At 44.8% G+C, this 24,403-nt stretch overlaps 2 protein-coding genes across 15 annotated transcripts in view; both read left to right on the top strand.

Annotated features, from left to right (window-relative positions):
* The first annotated feature begins 171 nt into the window (after positions 1-171).
* ID4 (inhibitor of DNA binding 4) lies at positions 172-3,546 on the top strand. Its single transcript, XM_081518076.1, has 3 exons — positions 172-1,025; positions 1,425-1,483; positions 2,048-3,546. The coding sequence occupies exons 1-2, from the start codon at positions 579-581 to the stop codon at positions 1,467-1,469; spliced, it is 492 nt and encodes a 163-aa protein (XP_081374202.1). The 5' UTR covers positions 172-578; the 3' UTR covers positions 1,470-1,483; positions 2,048-3,546.
* Positions 3,547-20,208: 16,662 nt separating this feature from the next.
* The window catches only part of LOC145516674 (uncharacterized), a 201,996-nt gene continuing 197,801 nt past the window's right edge, over positions 20,209-24,403 (top strand). For all 14 annotated transcript variants that reach the window (XR_014061642.1, XR_014061643.1, XR_014061641.1 and 11 more), the window contains exon 1: positions 20,209-20,343. The gene's annotated coding sequence lies outside the window, so the exon portion shown is untranslated. The remainder of the gene's footprint in view (positions 20,344-24,403) is intronic.

The following is a 24,403-nucleotide window of genomic DNA, read 5'->3' as shown; positions in this document are numbered from 1 at the left end:
CCCGCCCCCCGGCATCGCCCGGAGCCCCCGCCCTCGCCGCCTCGCTCCGCGCACCCGCCCCCCGGAGCCCAGCCCGGACTCCGCTTTCGCTCGCGCGGCGACCCGGCCGGCGCACTGGCCCCGCCCCCGGGGCGCGCGGCTTATAAATACAGCTGCGCGGCGGGCCGGGCCGGAGCGGAGAGGAGGCGCGGTAGTGAGTCTGGGGCAGGAACGGGGAACACCTCGGGCCCGGGGGAGCGCGGCCGCGGCGGCTGGCCGGCTGTAGTCGGAGGTCCGAAGGGAGTGACTCCGACGCCCGGTGGGCTGCTTTCTTTTCGCAGCTTTTGATTTTTTTTTTCCCTTGCCTTTTGGTCCCGGCCGAGTGTCGCCCGCTGAGCCAGACCCAGAGCGATCCTCTGGTCAATTGTTGGGCGCGCGATCTCCCGGAGCTTTCCGGTGCCCCGAGCGCAGAGCGGGCGCGCGGGGCGCGAAGGAAAGCGGAGCGGAGCCGGCCGCGGACGAGGGGAGGGGGCCGGAGCTTGCCTGCCTCGCTCGCTCGCCCAAGCGGGTCCGCTCGCGCAGGGCGCAGGGCGCGCGCGATGAAGGCGGTGAGCCCGGTGCGCCCCTCGGGCCGCAAGGCGCCGTCGGGCTGCGGCGGCGGCGGCGGCGAGCTGGCGCTGCGCTGCCTGGCCGAGCACGGCCACAGCCTGGGCGGCTCGGCGGCCGCGGCGGCGGCGGCGGCGGCCGCGCGCTGCAAGGCGGCCGAGGCGGCTGCCGACGAGCCGGCGCTGTGCCTGCAGTGCGATATGAACGACTGCTACAGCCGCCTGCGGAGGCTGGTGCCCACCATCCCGCCCAACAAGAAAGTCAGCAAAGTGGAGCTCCTGCAGCACGTTATCGACTACATCCTGGATCTGCAGCTGGCGCTGGAGACGCACCCGGCTCTGCTGAGGCAGCCGCCGCCGCCCGCGCCGCCGCACCTCCCGGCCGGGACCTGCCCGGCCGCTCCGCCGCGGACCCCGCTCACCGCGCTCAACACCGACCCGGTGAGAGGCCCCGGGGCGGACGCCGCGGGGGTCCGCGGGGAGGGCGACGGTCGGGTGGAGGCACGCGGGCGCTCCCTTTCCCGGGGCAGGGGCGGCGGAGAGTGACAGTTCCGTCCTGCCGCTCCTCGCGGGGGCCGCCGCCGGCGGGCTGGGTGCAGCGAGCTTGGGGGCCGGCCGGGTGGACGCGCGGGGCGGGGACCAGGAGCAGGGCGCCTCTTGGGCTGTCAAGTCCAGCCGGTGCCCCCCGGGGAAGGGGCGTCTCCTCCCGGGGCTGCAGGCTGGGGTGGGGGCGTGCGTCGGCGGGCCAGCCTGGGTTCCGGGAACCGACGAGGAGGACGGGGAGGAGCGCGGGGGGGGGGCTCCAGCTAACCTTTCCCTCGGTGTCGGTTGCCGTTCCAGGCCGGCGCGGTGAACAAGCAGGGCGACAGCATTCTCTGCCGCTGAGCCGCGCGTCCCAGGTGAGCGCGCGTCTCCCTTCTCGGGTGGCCGGTCACCAGAGACACCCCGTCCCCGGGGCCTTCCGGTGTCAGGCACAGTGGTGTTCCTTGCCATCCCCCCATTCCCCCGCTCCAGCATTTCTGAGAGCAGATTCCCAACGAGACGGACACCCCCACCTCTCTCTCTCTCTCTCTGCCACCCAGTTAGTAAGTGAACCCGTACTTAGCTTCGAGAACTGGGGGAACGGATCAGCTGGTATCCCCGCCGCCCCCAGTGATCGACCGGTCTCCCCGTCGAAGGGAGGGTACCCTCATGGGCGTGGGGCCCGATGTCCCCCCTCGCGCAGTCTGACACCCACGAAAGAGGACGCAGGCAGGGTCCCCGGAGTGGGTCCCCTGCGCGGGCTTCCCGGGGACTCGCGACTGCCTGCTCGGCGCCGGGCCGGGCGGCGGACTGCGGGTGTAGTCTGACCCGGTGGTTTGTTTTGGGTTGTTGATCAAGCATGTCTTGAGTTTGGTCGGTGGCGCCAGTTAGTCTGCAGCGGGAAGGTTCACACACCCCCTCTATTCATTCCTCTTCCACAGGTGTGCGGCCGCCTGAGCCCGAGCCAGGAGCCCTAGAGAGGGAGGGGGAGAGAGCAGAAGTTAGAGAAAAAGCCAACCGGAGGAAGGAAAAATAACAAAAAGATCAGCAAATCCTAGAAACGTTTCATTCGTCATTCCAAGAGAGAGGGAAGAAAAATAAAACTTTGCATCTTTGTTTAATTTTTTTTGCACGTTCATAAACATTCTTCATACGTATTCTCTTTTGTCCCATTTATAACCGCTGTGAATTGTACATTTCTGTGTTTTTTGGAGGTGCAGTTAAACTTTTAAGCTTAAGTGTGACAGGACTGATAAATAGAATCAAGAGTAAATCCGACTGTTAGAAACCGACTTTGTGACCAAGGAGCTCAATTTTTGTTTCGAAGCTTTACTAATATACCAGAGCATTGTAGATATTTTTTTTTTTTTGACATCTATTGTTTAAAATAGATGTTTATACGGGGGCAGGGAACTTTCTGTTCCCTGCAAGAATGTTACATATTGTATAGATAACTGAGTGACATTTCATACCATGTATATATAGAGATGCTCTATAAGTGTGAGAAAGTATATGCTTTAATAGACTACTGTAATTATAAGATATTTTTAATTAAATATTTTTTGTAAATATTATGTGTGTGTTTTTTTTAATCTGTGGGAATATTTCTTTTGGAAAATTATTTTTCAGCTCAGTTGAAGAGCTCTTGATAATCTTGAATGTCTTTTCTGTTTGGTCTGGCTCTTAATTTGTTTTTGTTTTGCCTGGTGTCCTGTAGACTCGGAAGTAACAGTTATAGCTAGTGATCCTGCATGACTGCATGAGATGTTTAATCACAAAATAAACTTGTTCTGAGTCCATTCAAATGTGTTTTCTTTAACCTAGATCGAAATCTTTGTATTTGAAGCCTACATGTGAAAAATACACTTAATCAGTTTTTAAGTACAGGGTTTGATAGTGTAATATATAAAAAGTAAGTGTTTGTTTTTCCTTTTCAAGATGGATTCGGAATGATTTTGCTTACGGGATGGGGAAATGCTTGGATCCTGATGAGTTTATGAAATCTACTGTTTTATCAAAGTGGAAAAATGCTTATCATTCTTCATTTTACACTAAAGCTTAATGTCACTGAGTTTCATGTCTGTACAGATTATTTAAATCATAGAAGTGAAAAATGTTCTCTGCTTGCTACCAAAGGACAAACTCTTGGCAATGAACACTTTCTGCTTTCCTTCCTCCAAAGAATATTAATAGGCAACAGTGGGAGAAAAAAAAATTTTAAAGGCATAATGGCAAACCCTTCAAGCAGGGATAAAAGTCGATCTTCAAACATTAACTTAAGTAGACCAAAAATTCTGATGACCGCATCTAGATTATTTTTTTATAAAAATGATTTTCACTATAGCTATGTTAGTTAACCGCTGAACTACTGTCCAATCTCTTGTGATGTGTAACTTTTACATGTGAATATTAAAGTAGATTTATCTGTCTTGTACCGTGATTTCTGGTCTCATTTCTTCAAAACCTTAACACTTATTTTTAAGACGTTCTTTTCTCTTGAAGGAAGGTAGTATTTTCTGGGTTAGATAGGACTGTCAGGGCTTGTGAACATTATGCATTTAATGTGATCAGTGCTCTACATACCAGTTAGATGGAATTTTTAGAGTGAGAGAGAATTAAGTAGGATTTAATTGGGTGCTTTGTAAATAGTTAGTCAACTGTGTGTGTAACTGGTCTGTTTGATTTTTAAAAGGAAAGGATTTGTTTCAGCTTATACAAGAATAAAAGTATTACAAACCCAAGGGAATTTTTATGAGGTCAAAGTCAAATATTTATATGAATATGAAATATGGCCTCTAGTAGTCAGTTGAAATGGAAATATCTCAACAGAAATGAACAGATTCCAAAAATGTAAAGATTTTTAAAAAATCTGTCCCCTATCTCCATCATGTTACCCCCTCAGCTTTGACATTTCACTGGTCTTAGGTATTTTTAGGATTTGATGTATTTGATGTTGAGACTTATAAAGTCAAAGGACTACTTGTTTAGATGAGGTTTATTTTTATTTTTGATATTATTCATTCTTGTCACACATCGAGGAAAACACAAGAACACTACTGGAATTCCAAGTCTGAAGAATTCTACTGATTGCATTCTTTGTTATTAAGAAAGGGGACAATCCCTCCTTTTTATTTGGCAGCTTAATTTCAATAGGAATCAAGTCCCATGTGCTCTGTTGGTTGGAGTTAGGCATTTGTCAGGCCAAACTACCACATCCTACCTAAGTTTTTAAGCAGAGCTTAAATTTACACTGTGAGATGGCACATCTCAAAATGAGTACTTTTGATTTTTGAAGATAAGTCTTGCTCCTTAATTAATTTCATATTTGGAGCATGAAGAACCACTAAAAAGGGAAAAAAGTATTATGGATGTTACATTTGAGAGACTTGACATTTTCCTCTCAGCCACTCACACACCACTGAATGTCTCTAAAGAAGCAAAGTCACTGTTCACTAAATTTATATGCAGTTGTATAAGATAATACATTCCATTAAATGTTGGCTGTGTCCTAACCAAGTAATCAAATAACAAAAATATTTGTCATTTATCTATGTACTTCTAATGATTCAGATATTTGGTTTAACAGAAAAATATTCTGACTTCTCTCATTTAGTTTGTCTGCCTTTAATGTATAGGCACAACCAAAGAGTAAAAATCGTTTACACCTACAAAGGGAAAAAAAAAATCTCATGGTGATATGTTGTTTCTCATTGTGGTTTTAAAATCCTGAACATCTCAAGACATTTCATGTTGAAGGAGAAAAATAAAACTTTCATTTCAAAGAACTAATACTTTGACACTGTGTAAATCTTAAGTCTATTGTCAAGCTTTAACTGAATTTTTAGAACTTTTAAAATTTTTCACCCCATAATCTATTGTATTAAATGCCTTCTATAATAATAAATCTTCACTGAGCAAAGGGTTCTGAAGTTTGTGGTTTTTAATTGACTTCTACTGAGTTATGCAATTTTTCATTATCAAGAATGGGTCTCTTGATGGATCACCTCAATTATTTACAGTGTTCCTTACCAGGTGATGAAAAATGTGGCTTGAAAATGGTGATATGAACGGAAAGGAAAGTTTGAATGCTAGAGAAATCTTGTCTACTCTTTGGTATCTGCTAGGAGAGGGAGCAAGAATTCCAAAAAGGCAACAGAATGATACTCAGGGAAACTAGGCCCCTCTCTGCCACACACACACGCACACATGTTGACAGAAATTATTTCACAGTAGTGCAGAACCAAATAAAACTGGCTTTGTCTTTCTAGCTGATGCACTTTAATTATATGTATGTTAATCAGCCCAGATAGCCCTTGGGTCTCTACTGGGCCAAGGACCAACCCCTCCAGGTTTCTGAAGAGGGTAAAGCTTCCCCTTGCTGCTTTGCAAGTCCAGGAAATTAATTTACTCACCTGAGAATTAATCTTAATAGGGTTGCCCTCAGTAGGTACTCTTCAAACCCAGATGGTTTCTTTCAATTACAACCCATGACATTTTGCTAAAATATTAATTATATTAATTAGAACCATTGCCCAAAAGGTTTTAAAATTGTAATTTTACTTAGAGTTCTACCTTGAGCAATGATACAATAGATACTTGAAAAGATAAAACTCTTACAAAAGGGAACTCATTTGTTCCAGAGAGATGAACTGCAGTGGTAGAAACTTAAGTGAAAGTGCTTTTCAAATTTTTGATGAACTTTTTAAAAGTGTGTTTCTGTGTTCAGGTGGCTCCTTCATGATGATTTATATCCTGGCTGTTATAAAAAGTTTTGCTTAGGTGCTAAACTCGGGTCTGAACACATTGCCAAAGTTTTTTTATACTCACCCAAGCAAAGCAATTCGGTAGTCAGCTGCTGAAATTGGCTCCGTCGTTCATAAGTCTCCACAATAAATTCACACAAGGGATATGAAAAAGGGGCCATAAAAATTGAAGTTAATTTAAAAAGCCCCTATGAGTCCTTAAAAGAGTAAACACATCAGTTTCTCGGGGAAGAAGAACAAAATATGTTACCTGTATCGCACTGGCTAAATGTGATTGAAAAGAAATTAAACTTAAAATTTAAGTAAAGAGACCGAAGACAAATTTTCCATATGAATTCACTGAATCTGAATGTTTTTCCAATAGGAAATCTCATACTTTAGAAAGAGATTTCCTAAAATATTACTAAAGTATTGGCAAAATATGGAAATTCCTGTTGAAACAAGATACCATTATTTGCTTTAAATGACTGTTTCTCAATTCATGATGATAAAAAGTGTGTATCAGCACTTTTAGCATACATATTAAATTCAAATTCTAAAACTTCATCTTTTATTCCAATGTTTAATTTCCAAAAGAAGGTACTGCGGTCCTACACTTGTTCTTCGTGCAAATTCATATATTTTAGAATGTTTCTTAAATATTTTAAGCATTTTTAAAATATCTACTGCCGATTTCATAAGCCTTAGCAGTCAACTGAGAGACTGTAACTGTGTGTGTGTGTGTGTGTGTTTATCTAAAAATAGTTAACCAACATACAGAAAAATAGGTTTGAAAAAGAAGCTTAACTCTAAAAAATAAGTAAATTGTTTTAACGCTCCTCCATTCTCGCTCTACTTAAATTCCTAAGATTGGAGATTTCCATAAATATGTACCCTTCATTGTTTGGACTACTGTATTAGTCATATTTAAGCATAAAGTATCATAGAAAATAAAGAGCAAGTAAATCAATTCTCATGTTTATCATCTAGAATTTGGCTTAATCTTATAAGAAATCTGAAGAAAAAAGGAAAGAAAAAAGGGGGGACTAACTTATATGGAAAACCTCAGAGAAAGCGAGAGAGACCTAAATTTGTAGACATAATTTTACACCTTACTTCAGCAATAAATCTTCAAAATACTTTTGCACATGTTAAACCTGAGTTCGAGGCCATAATTAAAACAAAGTAGGCTCCTTAAAGGGCTTCCTTGGTGGCTCAGAGATAAAGAATCCGCCTGCCAATGCAGAAGACACAAGAGACGCTGGTTGGATCCCTGGGTCAGGAAGATCCTCTGAAGTAGGAAGTGCAAACTTGCTCCAGTATTCTGGCCTAGAGAATTCCATGGACAGAGGAACTACAGTCCATGGGATGGCAAAGAGTCAGACACACCTGAGCACACACACACAGTCTCCTTAAAACCTTAGGCTCTATGTGACTCTTCTTTGCATGTCCGACAGTGCTTTAGCAGGGCCTGGTATAGTATTCGTTGCACTGAATTAAAGTTTTAGTTGCTCAGTTGTGTCCATTTCTGTGCAAAACTACGGACTATAGCCAGGCTCCTCTGTCCATGGGATTTTCCAGGCAAGAATACTGGAGTGGGTTGCCGTGCCCTCCTCCAGGGGATCCTTCTGACCCAGGGATCCAACCCCTGGCCTCCTGCATTGCAGGCAGATTCTTTACCATCTGAGCTGAGAGGGAAGCCCATTAACAGAGGATCTGTCTTCCCAGCGCTCTCAGTTACTCCTTTGTTGCTTCATCTACACTGATTCACAGTTGAACTTGAGACCAGCGTATCTAACTGCCTTCTGGTCCTCTCTGCCACTGAAGTGCAGTAGAGTTGAAACAGCATTTAAGGTTTCTGCAAACTTGTCCCTCTTTCTGGATTTCCTATTGCCTTGGTCAATTTGGGCTGCCATAAGAAAGTACCATTGACTGGATGGCTTAAACAACAAATGTCTATTTCTCCCAGGGCTGGAGGCTGGGAAGTCCAAGATCAGGGAGCCAGCCAGTTCTGTTCCTAAAAGTCGCTGCTATTGCAGGATGAGCATAGCAGTCCACGTGCTTCCTTCAAATCCCCACAGTCACACAGGGCACTTGGCTTCCTCCTTGGAGCTGCACCGTAAGATAGAAACAGAACCCAAGGCTAAGCAAGGTCCTCTTCCTACCCCTGTAACCTGAATGGAAGGATCTTTCAATTCGCATTTCCATCAGTCCTTTCCTTTACTTCTGGCTGCCTTTAAGCACAATCTGTGCTTCAGCTGCAGGCTTCCATGGTGGCTCAGATGGTAAAGAATCTGCCTGCAATGCAGGAGACCCGGGTTGGATCTCTGGGTTGGGGAGATCCCCTGGAGAAGGGGATGGCTACCCACTCCAGTATTCTTGCCTGGAGAATTCCACGGACAGAGGTGCCTGGTGGACTACAGTCCATAGGCTCGCAAAGAGTATCAGATATGACTGAGCAACTAACACTTTTGCATGCTTCAGTTGCACTGAAGTTCCTGTCTCGTGGATACTAGCCAGGAGAGCAGGCTTATCTCTCTAGTCTTGACAGAGTATGATTGATTTCCTGAGACTTAACAAAAGAGCAGGCTCAAGAAGGAAACACATGTAACATGGAGGATGGGAGTAGGAGGGGGGACCTGCCCTGCCAGCCAAACCAGCTAAGTCCACTTGCCCATCAGTTGGTAGGGCTGAACTATCTACATCCAAAATGGTGCGCTTTTTTGTGCTTTCCTTCTGTTGCAAGTGGTGTTACCCCCACCTGGATCCCATCACCCACACTCCCAGTCTAGGCTATTGCTGACCTCCTCACTATCCTGTAATACCCAACCATCACCTCTTCTGCAAGAATTATAAGATACCTCTCCCCTTCATCCCCCAAAGAGCCAACACACCCCATGCTGTAGTATAATTATTTTCACATGTCTGTGTTTCCTGTAGCTTCCTGACCCTCTAGGGATTCCAGACCACAAAGTACTAGAAGTACATCCCTGTAACTCTCCGTGCCAGCAAATCTAGCAAATTCCTTACAACTCAACAGTGCAGCTGAGAGATTTTTCATTATCTTTGAAAGCCTTTGGCTGCCTTAAATGTGGAAAATAGATAGCTGCGTGCTCTCGAGAATGAGGGAATGTGTAGTCAGCCTTGGGCAGAGAGAATCAGAAGGAAGGGCTGAGAAGGAGAGAGGAGAGGCCAACAGATCCTGGATCTCCAAGAAACAAGAGACATTTCTGACCCAAGTTGGGATAAATAAATAAAGACACCTCAGTGCCAGATGTGAAAACATGGGGCAATGACCACACACAGGTGTGGGATGTGATGGGTCTGGGGTGTAAGCACGAAGATGGTGCAATGGGGTTTCTAAGTGTGTCATAGGCTACTCTGTTTTCCAGGACATGGGGTACATTAGCCACAAGAAATGCAGTGGGTCCTCATGAGTCATTTCTGAAAGAACACACCTGCTGCCCGAATGAGAATCCCTTTTCCAGATGGAAGCTTCATTACCTCTACTATGATCCAGGACCCTCGAAGCAGAATCAGATAATTAGTAACCTGCCACATGTCTTATAACACTCCTCCCATTTTCCAGTGAAGGAGACATAAGACCCAGAAGTGAACGGTGGAGTCAGATCTAGAACCTGGTTTTTTCCATCTCTAATCCAGGACCACGGACGTCAGTATGGGTGGATTCTGTTTCAATATACTCTTAGGGGCTTTCTTTCAGTTCATATTCTCATCTAAAAATTGCCCCATGGTGTTTCCTAAAAAGACAGAGTCCAAATCCTAAGCAAGTAGTCATTAAATGCAGGACTGATCTGGTTGCCTTTTACTTTTTATATGGTTGGTGGTTTAGTCACTAAGTTGTATCCAACTCTTGAGACCCTATGGACTGTAGCCTGCCAGACTCCTCTGTCCAGGGAACTCTCCAGGCAAGAATACTGGAATGGGTAGCCATTCCCTTCTCCAGAGATCTTTCAATTGTTGTATTCTGGCTTCCCTTTAAAAAGGAGAACAGAGGTAAAGTACTTTTATAACAAGAATCAAAGCTCTTTGACAAAGGAGCAAAGGCAATTCTGTGAAGCAGGAATAGTCCTTTCCACGAGTGATGCTGGGACAATTGGATGTCCACGTGCCAAAAAAAATGAACTTAGTGTCAGAGCTTAGACCTTTCACAAAGAATAACTCATAATGGGTCATAGACCTAAATGTAACATGGAAAACTAGAAAGCTTCTGGAAGGAAACATAGGAAGAAATCTATGTGACTTTTGGTTTGGTGATGAATTTTTAGATCCAACACAGAAAGCATGAAAATTGAACCCTACATTGTTGTCATTCAGTTGCTAAGTCATATCCGACTCTTTGTGACCCCATGGACTGTAGCCTGCCAGGCTCCTTTGTTCATGGAATTTTCCAGGCAGAAATACTGGAGTGGGTTGCCATTTCCTTCTCCAGGGGATCTTCCCAACTCAGGGATGAAACTGAGCCACCGGGGAAGTCCAAATCCTGTGCTATCCTCCAGCATTTTATTCCCTGCATCCTTTCAACAGAGGCAGCGTGGTGTGGGAGGGGTCACAGACTATGTGGTTAAGGCAAAAAAAGTGGATGGTACTCAGAGCTCTGCAACTAATTAGCTGTGTCTGCTCAGACAAGTAACTTTTCCATGTTCCAATCGCCTCATGTGTAAAATGGGTATATAATGATAATTACCTATTGTTGCATAGAGGGTTCTTGAAAGATACAAAGAAAGTAACATGTGAAAATACTTTACAAGACAATGGTTATAATTTTGGTATATATAAAAAATCATCTGAGGGACTTTCCCTGGTGGTCCAGCAGTGAAGAATCCACTTTCCAGTGTGGAGGATGTGGGTTCCATCTCTGGACAGGGAACTAAGATTCCCGCATGCTGGCAGGGCAACCAAGCCTGCATGCCACACACTACAACTGAGAGAAGCCCGAGTGCCACTATGAAGATTCCACATGCCACCACTACGACCTGACGTAGCCAAAAAAAAAAAAAAAAATCATCTGGAGAGAGTTTTCAATTTTAGATTCCTGAGTTCCACCCATCCCTCCCTCCTCTCCACTGAGACTGACTCAGCAGGTATAGGGTCAGAACCAGGAATCTGCATTTCAGCGTTCCCCCGACAATCTAAGGCAAATCTCCCAGGAACCGCATTTCAAGAAACAGAACTATAAGCCATAAAATGCCACGTAGGTTTTGGCTGTTGCTGTTATGCCACACGTGGTGGTTTTCTCCTTTTTATAGCACTTTTCAATTTTTCCTTCCATGGTGGCTCAGATGGTAAAGAATCTGCCTGCAATGTGGGAGACCCGGGTTTGATCCCTGAGTCGAGAAGATCCCCTGGGAAAGGGAATGGCAACCCACTCCAGTATTCTTGCATAGAGAATTCCAGGGACAGAGGAGCCTGGTGGGCCACAGTCCATGGGGTCAAAAAGAGTCAGACATGACTGAGCAACTAACACTCTCACTTTCCAGGTGAAGTAAAAAGCAGAGATTAATATAATGTCAATGTATTTTGTTTTACTCATCCCACTGAATCTTAAATTTTCTAAGGAAAGATACAAAAGAAAGAGATCAGTTTCTACCCTTTATACATCATTCCAAAATTTACGTTTTCTCACCACATGTATGTATTGACCTAAAAAATGTTTGGAGAAGGTGCGCCTGCACGGCAACAATCAGCAGTATTTCTTTAATGGTAAAGAGATTCTTCTGGATAAACAGATTTAGGAAAAAATGTTTCATTTCTCCTGGTACATTATATATCATTCTAAGAGACTAACTTTAACATGATGTAAAAAAAATACTGTCTAACTGGTCTTGCTCCAATCTGTTGTGTTAGACTTGGAACTGTCCTAATTCATGGCTAGCAAATGTTAAAATACCATATGCATGTAAAATTGGGATACGATATAATTGTACCTTCATTTAATGTAATAGATTTCTTCTTGCTAAAATTATAGGATTTTTATGAATCATAAAAAGCAGTGGAGACAATGGCTTCCATTCTTCTAAAGCTGTGAATAAGAACTTTAAAATAAGAAGCATTAGGAAGTCTGTGGAATTAGGTTGTGAACTGTGCCACTTACTGTGTGGCATTGGGCAAGGTACTCAACCTCTCTGAGCCCTATTAAAACTTTTTTTTTTAATAATGGGATTACAATAGTTATCAGTAAGAGTCTTTATGACTCTTTATGAGGATCATGTGTGCAAAGCCCCTAACTTAGTGTCAGCCACATGAACTATTCAATACAAGCTAGTTCCTTTCTTCTAATCATTCCCACCTCTATTCATATTCTAAGACCTAAGAAGGTGCTTGCCCTCCTCCCACATGAAAATGGGATTAACAAGCATGGAGGAGCAGGGATGTGTGTGCATCTGGGTCCTCAAGATGCAGGGCAGGGATTCCAACAACACATCAACCTTTCTGGGAGATCAAGATTTTAAACTTTCTAAACGCACAAACTATTTTCTGTGCCATTTCTTTTTCTCCAGAATAACCCGGAGATATCTACATACAAAAGATATAAATGACCTAAATGTTGATGGACGAAGAAGAATTTGAGGAAAGGTGGGAGTCTGAAGACCAAGAAAGAACTGCCATGGTGAGAAAGCAGAGAAAAATAGATAAAGGCTTATAGGAAATTAAAACTGTGGTCTAATAGCTGTTGATCTTGCTGTTAACATGGTCAGGTGGAAGGCTTGTTTGCTTTGTGATTTATTTTCTGGTATTAATAGATAGCTAAGGGCTACCAGATTGAGGCAGATGCTAAGGATGGGCCAGAGCGAGCAACTCCCCACATAAACTCCCCGATTCAGGGCTCAGTAATCTGGCACCTAAAAATATTCTCCTGGTAGCGACAGAATTTTGAAAGCCAAACACATACCACTGGAGTGGTACACAAGAGTCCAGGTGGTATTTAAGAGAGAAACGAAGGTTAAAAACAGAATTAAAAATTGGGTATCTCCTCATGGCTTAGAAAAGTGTACCTTTTACAATGCATGTTTAACAAATTTCTGGTAGCTATGCTTTATCATAAACTAAAGCCAAGATTAATTCAATAAGGTAAAGAAATCAAGGTCAATTGCCATACTTCACTGAATCATAAAATAAGAATTTTGAAGTAAATTCAAATGTCCTTACTTTACCGAGAAGAAAACTGAGACTCTAAAATGTAAAAATGAGCCTTTTGTAAGATGACTTAATGGAGGGGCAGAGCTGCCAGCAAAATTCAGGACTTCCAACCTGAAGTCTCCTTAACTTTATTAAGTTCAATGGATTTATGGTTACTTATCTTATCGGGTTCTTATTTGTTGCAAGTATATTTCTTTTTTCTTGTGGATCATTTTCCTCTCATAAAAATTTTGTAAATACAGCCATTTCTCTTTTTCTCTCTTCTTTTTCTTTCTTGCTTTTTTTTCACTTATAATTTGAGGATTGATTGGGGTCATTCCTGAGAGAGCTATGTTCAGGAGAACAAATTTTTTTTTTTAATTCTGGAGACGACTGCTCTGGAAAAGAGAAATGTATCATTTTGCCTAGAATTATTTTGAGATGAAAGATCTCAGGATTACTCTGGATTCTATTATTCTACAAGTGGATTCCATGGGTGCATGCTAAGTCGCTTCAGTTGTGTCCACCTGTTTGTTACCCTATGGGCCATAGCCCACGAGGCTCCTCTGTCCATGGGACTCTCCAGGCAAGAATATTGGAGTGGATTGCTGTGCCCTCCTCCAGGGGATCTTCCCAACCCAGGGATAGAACCTGAGTCTCTCGCATTGTCAGGCAGGTTCTTCACCACTAGCGCCACTTGGGTAGCCCACAAATAGACTACAAGGACATTTAAAGAAAGCTCCAGATGTCCTTAATGATCCTATGGAGTGACAGAAACCCTGTCAATTTGTTTATCAATTTGCAGCTTTAATTTCATGACATGTGAAACACTAGTAAAAAATAATCTTCTTAATCTCCTGCCTCAATATTTTGGAGAATACAGAGAAATACACTATCACTGTAGACCAGTTATCTCTTGCCAAGTCTGGTTTTTAATAAGATACATATGAAGAGAATCCTTTATTTGCCAACATCTATAAAGGGACTGATTTCCTCAGCTCCATGGTAATTGTTTAATATCAAATCAGTCCAAAATTTTGGGGCATGTTTCTCAGAAACCCTTTGTCTAGCATCAGTTGTGGACCTACACAATATAGCAGCTGTTAATTCTAGGTTACAGAAACAAAAATAAAATAAAAAGATAACATGCAGATTCCTAGGTTAGGAAGTTCCCCTGGAGAAGGGATAGGCTACCCACTCTAGTATTTTTGGGCTTCCCTGGTGGCTCAGATGGTAAAGAATCCGCCTGCAATGTGGGAGACTTGGGTTCAATCCCTGGGTTGGGAAGATCCCCTGAAGGAGGGCATGGCAACTCATTCCAGTACTCTTGGCGGGAGAATCCCCACGGACACAGGAGCCTGGCAGGCTACAGTTCATAGGGTCGGAAAGAGCAACTAAGCACACAAGGGAAATTCTTCAATGGAATCGAACCTGAAGAAGTAAAAAAAAAACTTCAGTTCTTTTTACAAATAAAAAATATGCTCAAAATCAATGGAGTTCAACTTTTAAAAGGCAACATCTTCTAGATTCTTAAAGTATTTGAGGTTTTCCAGGTGACTCGACATGATTTTAAAATGCTTTTATACAAAAGGAACTAGAGTGAAAATAATTACTTAAAACCAGGTCAGATATTTTTAAAAGATCATTATGAGCTTTGCAATACCATTTCAGGGTTGATTTTAAAAATATGATTCCTTTCTGTTCACGGTTTTTCCCTGCCAAATGACACAGAAGAAGTTTTCTGGGAGGCTGTATTAGTAATCAACGCCTGATTATCAGTCTTTTTAGGAAACAGGATCACAGAGATGACCCCTGGGATGAAATCCTAAACTCTGCAAGACTGGGTTGAGGACTCTGCTTTGCTTTCTGCCCGATTGCTTCATGCCTCTTCCCCTCCAGCAGTGTTTTTCCTCCTCCACCCTACCTGCCCCCAGCCTCCCTGAAACCCCAATCTCCCAGGAGCTGGGGCATGTCCTTCCTATCACAAGCTTTCTTCTGCAAGCACTGGAAAGCTCAGAGAATAAGAGAATCCTTTGTTCCTACATCCTGTGATTCTCAGTCCCTGTGCAATTTACCAGGTAGGGAGAGACTGCACCCTTTTTATGGGGAGGGTCCTGCTTATTTCAGAATATCAGCCAACGCACTTACAAGGCCGCCAAAGCACACAGGCAGTCTCTCCAGCCCACCCTGCATGGCCTTGCTCCTGCCTCTCAGCCTTGACTTTGCTGACATCAGCATCGCAGGTTTTCAATCCCTAAATCATGTGGCATGAGGCTGCCGTGGTGGGCAAGAGGCCCCCCACTTGCCGTCCATATCTCCAAAGCTCATTAGATCCCATGAATCAAATATCTGCTTTGATAGATATTAAACACGCAGTTCTAGAAGCACACACCTCTGGCTCAGCTAACCCATGCAGGATGTGAGTTTTGGTAAACCTGCAGATTTTCCTATTGACATTCCTCAGGTTACAGGCTTTCCTGGTCCGACAAGCAGTGTCAGCTATCTGCTGCCCTCTTTTGAATATTAGGGCACACTGCACTCACAAACAGAGCCCATGCCTGCAGGAGCCTCTTCCGTCTGTCTGGGGTGGGGGGTGGGGGGTGGGGGGGGTGCAGGTTCAAGCTTCTAGCTTAATTTTCTGATGACCAGCAAGGGCTATTCCAGTGCTGCTATAATGGCACTTTAACCACTTCTGCTGGTTTTCTTCTGTGGCAACAGCAAAAACCATGTTCTGTAACAACAAAGCAGCAGATGAATTATAAGACAGGCTATTGTTCCGTTTTGTTTTCTTATCTTAACCCAATTTGTTACCTGGACCAGTGCCCCTCAGGGCTGATCTATTTATTCCCCTAAAGTGCTTATATACATTTCTGGCTCTAAGGATATTGAAAGGAAGCCGTGTGTCTGAATACATTCCCAATGCCCGTCCAGCTGAACACATCTGCCCTTCTAGGACTATAATCAGGTTGAGGTCCTCACAGAGAAGACAGTAGTAGTAGTAGTGTTAGTCGCTCAGTTGTGTCCGACTCTTTGTGACCCTGTGGACTGTAGCCCATCAGGCTCCTCTGTCCATGGGATTCTCCAGCCAAGAATACTGGAGTGGGTTGCCATTCCCTTCTCCCTTGCCGAGAATTCTCCTGCGTTGCAGGTGGATTCTTTACCGTCTGAGCTACAGGGAAGCCTCAGAGGAGACAGAGTCACAGACAAATCAGAAGATCTTGCAGGAAGTTAGACCTGCCGGGCTGGGGGCTGGGTACAACTCATTAACACCACCTTCGCCCCATCCCCCTCCTACCTGTCTACCAGCTCCTCTCGGCTGTGGCTGCATCATTCCCACAGACCGTCTGTATAATGGTTTCTTCCCCCAATCCTCCCTGTTAGCGTCTCACCACTCTGTCCTCATGTCTGCTGCTCATCTCTCCTGTTTCCTTGTACCAAACTAAAATAGGAAGCAATAGGTAAGAAGATGCTCACTGAAAGTAAAACAGAAGAAACAATTGTCATCTTTTCCTCAAAATCACGGGAGTTCCTTGGAGAATGAGAAGATGACAACAATGTAGTGCTCAGAAAAACCATGAGAAACACTGGCTAAGGATACCGGTCTATCAGAAAGTTGGTATCTGTCTACTCTTTTATGGCAATCTCTCTCTCTGTGTCTCTCTCATGCTTCTTTGAGCTCCACCCAACCCCCACGGCAGTCTCTTATTGAGAATGGCTGCCCTCAGACCACGGAGGTGGAAAAGTGATCCCACTGTAGCTCCAGGTGGGAAAAAGAATGGATGGTACTGTCTTCCCCAGCTGAAAGAAATCCTGAATTTGTCTGATGGCCCAATCAGGCCCCTAGAAGATTAAAGTGCAGCAAACATTCAGAAGAACTCCTGAGCCATTGTGCAAATGTCTCTCTGCACCAGGGCTGGCTTCCTGGGGTGTCGCCTGTGGGGTTGTTTACTGTCCTGCCCTTAGAAGAGCCCACACTTAGTTGAATGCTTTACTGTTACTGTCTTGAAATTCTTCAGGAATTTTTAAGCATGGGGCCCGCATTTTCTCTTGGCACTGGGCCCTACAAATTGCCTATCTGTTCCTCTGCAGCCTAGTTCTGAGGCATCCTATTCTGCCTAAAATGGTGGGTTGAGAAACATTTACTTATTTGGCAGGGGTGGGGGGTAAGTGGCGGAATGATGTGAGCTTTACCTTGTACCTGCATTGGTTCTCTCAGCCGAAACGCCTGCCTGTGAGCGTAATGCTACGTGCCTGACTGTTCTATTCCCAGGGCCGGCAGGCTTGGTCAGTTGTGGAAAGAGAAAGTTTCCATGGAGAACTGTGTGATGTGCCTGGAAGGAATCATCGTAGCACGAAGAAAGATACTGAGAAATTCTGCACCAGGGAGATAGTTCAGTAAAAAGAGAGGTTCACAGACAACTCCCAGGGGTCATCCTGTTGTGTCTAGAAGAAAGAGACAAGAAACACCGTTTCTTCCAGATTCTTCCTTTTCAACTGAAGCCACAAGGCCCCTGGCACATACTCAGCTGATGTTTTTTATGTCTCCTGCTGTTTACTCTGAATCCTTCTCGAGCTGTTGCAGAGAGGCACTACATCAACACAATTTATTTCATTACAATGACATGTCATATCATATATCTCCTGTTCACAGTAGGTTGACAAGGCATTGTGTTTGTGTACGAGCATATATGGATACATATTACCACAATCGCTGGGGAATAGTATTTATTGAGTGCCCACTACCTTATTAGATGCTACAGACAGAATTGTGAGGGCACATATAACAATTTAATAATGGGGGGAGAAAAGATACTCTTCCTATTTAATTTGGCTTGCAGAAAAACAAAACCAAACCAAAAAAAGACTACTTGATATTTCCTCTCTGTGCCTGCTGGATGGTGGCAAGAAAGACCTCTAAAGCACATAGAGCTCTTATCTTTGTTCATTCCCCAAAGAATAATAGATCAGTCAGAGCTCTGATGCTGTTTTAATAATGTACAATTTACAATTCATTGGTTACCAAGCACTCACGGTATAATTAATTTTACAGACCTGTTCAGCAAATCCACATGGTTTTGTACAATATGGGGAGGAGGGAGGGGGAGAAGTATTACCAGGAGGAGGTGGAGGCTGAGGGGAGAGTTGAAGGAAAAAAGCCATCTTTCCTCCTCTTTCAAAACAACCGAGTCCTGCACCAGCTGCACAGATTGGCAGGCAACTGGAGGATGTAGGAGAGATTGAGTTATCTCCTCACCAAAAAGTTTTGGACCAGAGAAAAGGACGATGCTCGTGGATACTACATTCAGTCTCTTGGGAAGTGCTCGCTAAGGAAGCACGGGGACTAACCAAAGAGCAACACCAAGCCATCACTCTTAGAAGGAAGCTGCCTACTTCCTAACTACACTTTTGCGTGAATAAAATCTATCAAGCTGCTTGTGATCACCCTCTCCCTTGAAAAACGTGTAGCAAAAACAAGAGTACCAGCTGGGGGATGGAGGGGTGGGGGGAGGAGGGACAAAGATTCCCTGACTGCTTTCACGACCCTCCAGAGGGCCATCATTTACCTGAAGGGGCCTCTGGAAATTCACAGAGAATTCTCAAAGCCAAAGAAAATTCACATGAAACCTGTCTAAGTGTATTTCTGATCAATGACCTGCTTTGTTTTTAAATCTTTGCTCTGAACTCTTTGGATTTCTCCAAAATATACATAATGTTTTAGCTTAAAATCAGTCCATCCAAAAAGGAAAATCTGCTCAATTGTTTATTGCTGTTCTTAAAAACAAGAACATTAAAAAAAAAAAAGTGCAGAGACACTCAACATACTTCTGTTTATTTCTAAAGTCTGTTTCTTTCTTTATTGTGGATTCTAAGGCACCCAGAATGGGACTTGAACACATGGAGGGCAGAAATTCTGCACCAGCACCAAGTGATAATCACTTAGGTGATCATGTCCTGTGCAGTAAGGAGGCCAAGAACAGCACAGATGAAGACTCAGACCCCAGCCTTGTCCCTTGCTAGGTGCGTGCGTGCTAAATCGCTTAAGTCGTGTCCGACTCTTTGCAACCCCACGGAGCCTACCAGGCTCTTCTGTCATGGACTTCTCCAGGCAAGAATACTGGAGTGGGTTGCCGGCCCTTCTTTAGAGTATCTTCCCGACCCAGGGATCGAACCCGCGTCTCCTGAACCCGCTCTTGAATCGCAGTCAGATTCTGTGCTGCTGAGCCACCACGGAAGCTCCTAAGGTATTTTGTTGCAAAGGTCATTTAACCTCTTGAGGGCTTAGTTTCCCCATCAAGAAAAATAAAATTGAAAACACTGACTTCACGGACATGTTGAAGGGCTAAGGGAGATCATTTGTATACATCCGTCAGCATAATGCCTTGTTTTTGGTGGGTGTCAACAGTAAACGGTCATTGTGACTCTGTTGATGTTATTCAGTCACGGTCATTTTGCTATGCTTAGGGTTTTGCTCTTTTTTGCAGCCCGGATAATAACCAGAGTAGACGTCGACCAACATTGCCTCCATCTGAGCTGGGATGCTGACACAATGCCCATGCTTTCTAGTCTTCCAATAGGTAAAATGGGGGGTGAAGGTCTATGATCATTTCGAATAACCACGCCTAAAGTAATCCTGCTCAGAGTAGCCTGAACTTCCCTTCATTGGAATTACAAATGGGTTGCTTAACAAACGTGGGATATCGTCTCTATTAGCATATTAAAGTGCTTTCCAGACCTGAGACACCACACAAAACAAGTTCAGCAAGGGAAGGAGGAAGTAGGCGGCAGAATGCAGGGGTCGGTCAAAGACATTATGCTTCCCAGCCTCTGGAGTCCGTCTCCAGCAAGTCTCCTTCTGCCTGGTGCTGCTGGAGCCAATAGGAGACCGAGTTGGTTTAGAAGCAAAGTGTCCTTCTTTAATCAAAGAATGGAGCGGTATGAGCTCATGATCTAGAGCAGGAGTGAGCTGATATAATAACATTAGAAATGAAGTGCACAATAAATGTAATACCCTTGAATCACCCTGAAACCCCACCCCCACCCTGAGTTCGTGGAAAAGTTGTCCCTCACAAAACCGGTTGCTGATGCCAAAAAGGTCAGGGACCACTGATCTAGAGCGCCCCACAGGTCATGGGCCAAGCTTCGGAGCCGCAGTCTCTGCACACGGCCCGCCGCCCTCACCTGGGACTTCGGTTTCCGGGCAGCGAGTCTGCACACGGCCCGTTGCGGGGGCGACGGTGTCCGGAGCAGCCATTTTACACGCGGAACGCTGGTCTGAGGCGCTCGCTGCTGGGCCTCTGCACTCGGCTTCCTGTCAGCAAGTGAAACTAGAAGGACAAAGGAAAAGAGAAAAGCAGGTTAGACTTTATTATCCAGATTCCGTTTCTATTCCCTGAGGGGATTGTTCAAGGGCTTTGCCTGTGACAATCAGGCCAACTGTAAGGGGACCGCTTCACCTTTGATGGACATCCAGGTTAAGGCGGGGCGAGGCTGGGGCACAGTGGTAAAGAAACCGCCTGCCAATGCAGGAGATGCAGGAGACGAGGGTTCGATCCCTGTGTCTGGAAGATCCCCTGGGGCAGGGCATGGCAACCCACTCCAGTATTCTTTCCTGGAGAATTCCAAGGACAGAGAAGCCTGACGGGCTAGGGCCCATGGGGTCCCAATGAGTCAAACACGACTGCGCCACTAGACAACAAGGAGAGTTTATGGCAAGAATGGAAGTCCCCCGAGAGCATAAGGGAATGGAGAACGCCATTGCTTGTGTATATAGAGTTTAATATTTCCTGGATGCTCTCTTAAATGCTTTGCATGTGTTAGTTCATTTAATTTCTCATAATTACGGTTACAATCCCCATTTTACAAATAAGAACCATGAGGCACAGACAGGGTAAGTCCAAGGGGACAGCTTCTTTTTTCCTGTCAACCTAAGTGACAGCTCTGCAGCTACTAAGACCATCAAGATAGGTGTTCTATTCGGGACTGGGGCTGAAATGAGCATGGCTTAAAATATTGTTGTGAGATTACAAATTATAGCCATTTCTAGTTGGAAGCTTGGAGAAAGCTGGTGGAACATTCCCAAGCCAGGAGGATTTGGGGGGGTGCGGGGGTGGGGGTGGGGGAGGAGAGGGGAAGGGTCTGAAGAAGTAGAGAACACCGGTCCTGTCCTCTGGTGACTCATTAAGGGTGTTGACAAGGGGCGGTTCCCATGTGCCTGTTTGCTAGTGGCTCTTTTTTCCACTGGAGACTACCAACTATGTTGTGCCCTTCTGTTTTAGTCAGATACTTGTGATTAGGGCAACAGAGACCCATTCAGAATACAAGAAAAGGGGACAGTGCTGTCGGGAGGATGCCCACAGATTGGAACTGGACCATGAACTGCAAAACTCTTTAGAAATCCATGAGGCTCCAGCGATCAGCTACTCTTCCTTTCAAAGGCAGTATCATCTTTCTGTCCACATCTCTTGTCATTGCTCCGCATCTCTCTGCCAGATCTCTCTCTGTTTCTTTTCTGTCATTGGCTGCCTTTGCTTCATGAAGGTTTCCAGTCCCCTTAAACACGACCCACGATGGCCTCTCCTGCCCCAACTCTATGCCAAGTAGTCCCCCTTCCCACATTTGAACATATTTGTTACAGTGTCTTTGTTTGTGTTTCCAAGAGAGAAAATCTGATTGGGTTTGAATTTTTTTCTGAACAGAAGTATAGGGACTGTCCAACCTGAGAGTTTTCCGCTCTGCAGTAGTACACCCACACCTGTCCCAGTTAGCTGTGAGAAGTGGGGGTCACATGATACAGAACATGCCCTGAGGGCTGCTGCTTCTGCATGCGTGCTGGGTGTGTGCTAGGTCACTTCAGTTGGGTCTGATTCTTTGCAACCCCATGGACTGTGGCCTGCCAGACTCCTCTGTCCATGGAATTCTCCAGGTAAGAATACTGGAGTGGGTAGCCATTCCCTTCTCTAGGGGATCTTCCCAACCCTGGGATCGAACCCATGTCTCTTATGTCTCCTTCATTGGCAAGTGGGTGCTTTACCACTCAGGCCACCTGAACAAGGCAGCTTACGTTATTCAAAGAGACTCCATCCAAGGCCGATGTTGCCAACCAGCCTGGTGGCCTTCTAGACCCACATCTGGATCTGGCAGTAGGACCGTGCTCTCAGAGGATGCTCACCTGGGACTGGAAGGAGGCTCCGATTCAGCAGAAAGCTGCCCAGCAACTTCCTCTGGAATTTTAGCATACGTTTCCAGTTTTTTCTTGTTTGGCCTGCTCTTCACCTCCTGCTGGCCCTCCACCTGAAATCATCCTCAACATACACACTTGTACTCACACTGGTGTGCTCAGTCATGTTCGACTCTTTGCGACCCTATTGCTTGTAGCCCAGTAGGCTCCTCTGTCCATGGGATTTCCCAGGCAAGAATACTTAGAGTGGGTTGCCATTTCCTACTCCAGAGGATCTTTCTGATCCTCGGATTGAACCTGCCTCTCTTGCATCTTCTGCATTGGCAGGTAGGTCCTTTGCCACTGTGCCACCAGGGAAGCCCCTCACTTCGGGGTAAGCCTCTCCTATTGTCTATCAGATCTGCTCACACTCTTCTTCTTAGGGGACTTGGGTGCGTGCTCTAGGTTTTCCCCTGCATCTGACCTCAACCAAAACTGTTTTTAGCTTAGCTACTCTCTCGTCAGGGCTTCCCAGGTGGCTCAGAGGACAAGGAATCTGCCTGCAATAAGGGAGACCTGGGTTTGACCCCCTGGGTCAGGAAGATCCCTTGGAGACAGGAATGGCAACCCACTCCAGTGTTCTTGGCCTGGAGAATTCCATGGACAGAAGAGCCTGGCAGGCTCCAGTGCATAGGGTTGCAAACAGTCGGACACAACTGAGCAGCTAACACTTTCACTTTTCACTCTCTCGTCAGGACCAGTGCCTCGAAGGAATTTCCATTTTCTGAACCACACAGTGTATGACAGATGGACAAATATGTTTTGCTGTAAGGGCACATTGGGTCATGAATGATGCGGAGCTGATGTCTATCAACTGTCTAGAGTCAGTTTGCTCAACAGCATATGCTAGTATCATTTCAGCCAGTTTTGTCACTAGTCACTCCTAGTCGCTGCTTGTCACTCACACACATCAAATCCTTAGGGTTTGTTTTGGTTTGTGGCAAAAATGAAGAAGTGAAGTGAAGTCGCTCAGTTGTGTCTTGACTCGTTTTGACCCCATGGACTGTAGCCTACCAGGCTCCTCCATCCATGGAATTTTCCAGGCAAGAATACTGGAGTGGGTTGCCATTTCCTGCAAAAATAAAACAACAAAAATATCTCCCACCAAGCTAACCTTCACGTGTGTTCAGTGAATCCTTCTTAACACTTGCATTCCCATCCAACTCTAACTTGTGTGTGTGTGTGTTTTTTTTAATGTCCAGCCTCTTCCTAGCTTTGATCATCTAGATGTCCTGATAGTCATTTATTCATTCCATGGCAACTCCTTGATCCACCCATCTGGCCCAGCAGGATACAGTTTATTTTATTCTTTTTTTTAATTGCCTTCAATACTGTACAGTCACATCTGATTTTTTTCCCAAGGCAACTGTCAGGTGCATCCTAAGTGTCCCCCTAACATATGACCTTGATTGGGACTTCCCTGGTTAAGACTCCACACTTCTGGTGTAAAGAATATGGGTTCGATCCCTGGTCTGGGAACTAAGATCTCACACGACATGGGACATGGTCAAAAAAAACAAGGACCCTGATTTACATTGGGTAGCAGACAAATTTGAATCTCTATGGAATCTTTTCCCCCAGATACCAAATATCTCGTATAGCTTTATATATAGGCACGTAGGGACTCTGGTGTGATTTCTAAAGTGCTAGGATGACCCATTACTCGTCAGAAGACCCTTTTGCATATTTTCTGACTCAGTGATTGTCTCACAGGGAGATTTAAAAACTGTGGATGCTAGACCCCCCACCAAGAACCTCTGGTGTTGGAGTCCAGGCATAAGCACTTTTTTTTCTTTTAATTCTCTAGTGGTTCTCATGTGCAATCTTAGTTTAGAATACCTTCCTTAGTTCAATAGTTTATAAACTTGGCTGTGCCTTGGAATCACTAGGGAACTTTAAACAATACTGATGCCTGGGTTTCATCCTTGGAGATTTTGATTTAATTATTTAGGATTTTAGCCTGAGTTTTTAAAAACTCCTCAGGTGACTACAATATGCAACCAAAACTGAAAATCAGTACTTTAATGGATGCTTAAAATTTCAACATTAGGCTATTCACTTATCACTTAAGTTTCTGACTGACACCAAAAAAAGACTTGTCATTGGGTGAAAGATGATGCTTTTCTTAAATACTTACATCTTAGTGTGAATGTGGTCCAGATTGAATACAAGGTAGTTTAGTTGCTAAGTCATGTCCA

This window comes from Giraffa tippelskirchi, chromosome 8 (genome assembly GCF_054371585.1).
Source record: "Giraffa tippelskirchi isolate mGirTip1 chromosome 8, T2T-mGirTip1v1.2.pri, whole genome shotgun sequence".
NCBI classification, from domain to species: domain Eukaryota; kingdom Metazoa; phylum Chordata; class Mammalia; order Artiodactyla; family Giraffidae; genus Giraffa; species Giraffa tippelskirchi.
The sequence above is the reverse complement of the archived record's forward strand: the minus strand, read 5'-3'. Positions and strand labels throughout refer to the sequence as shown.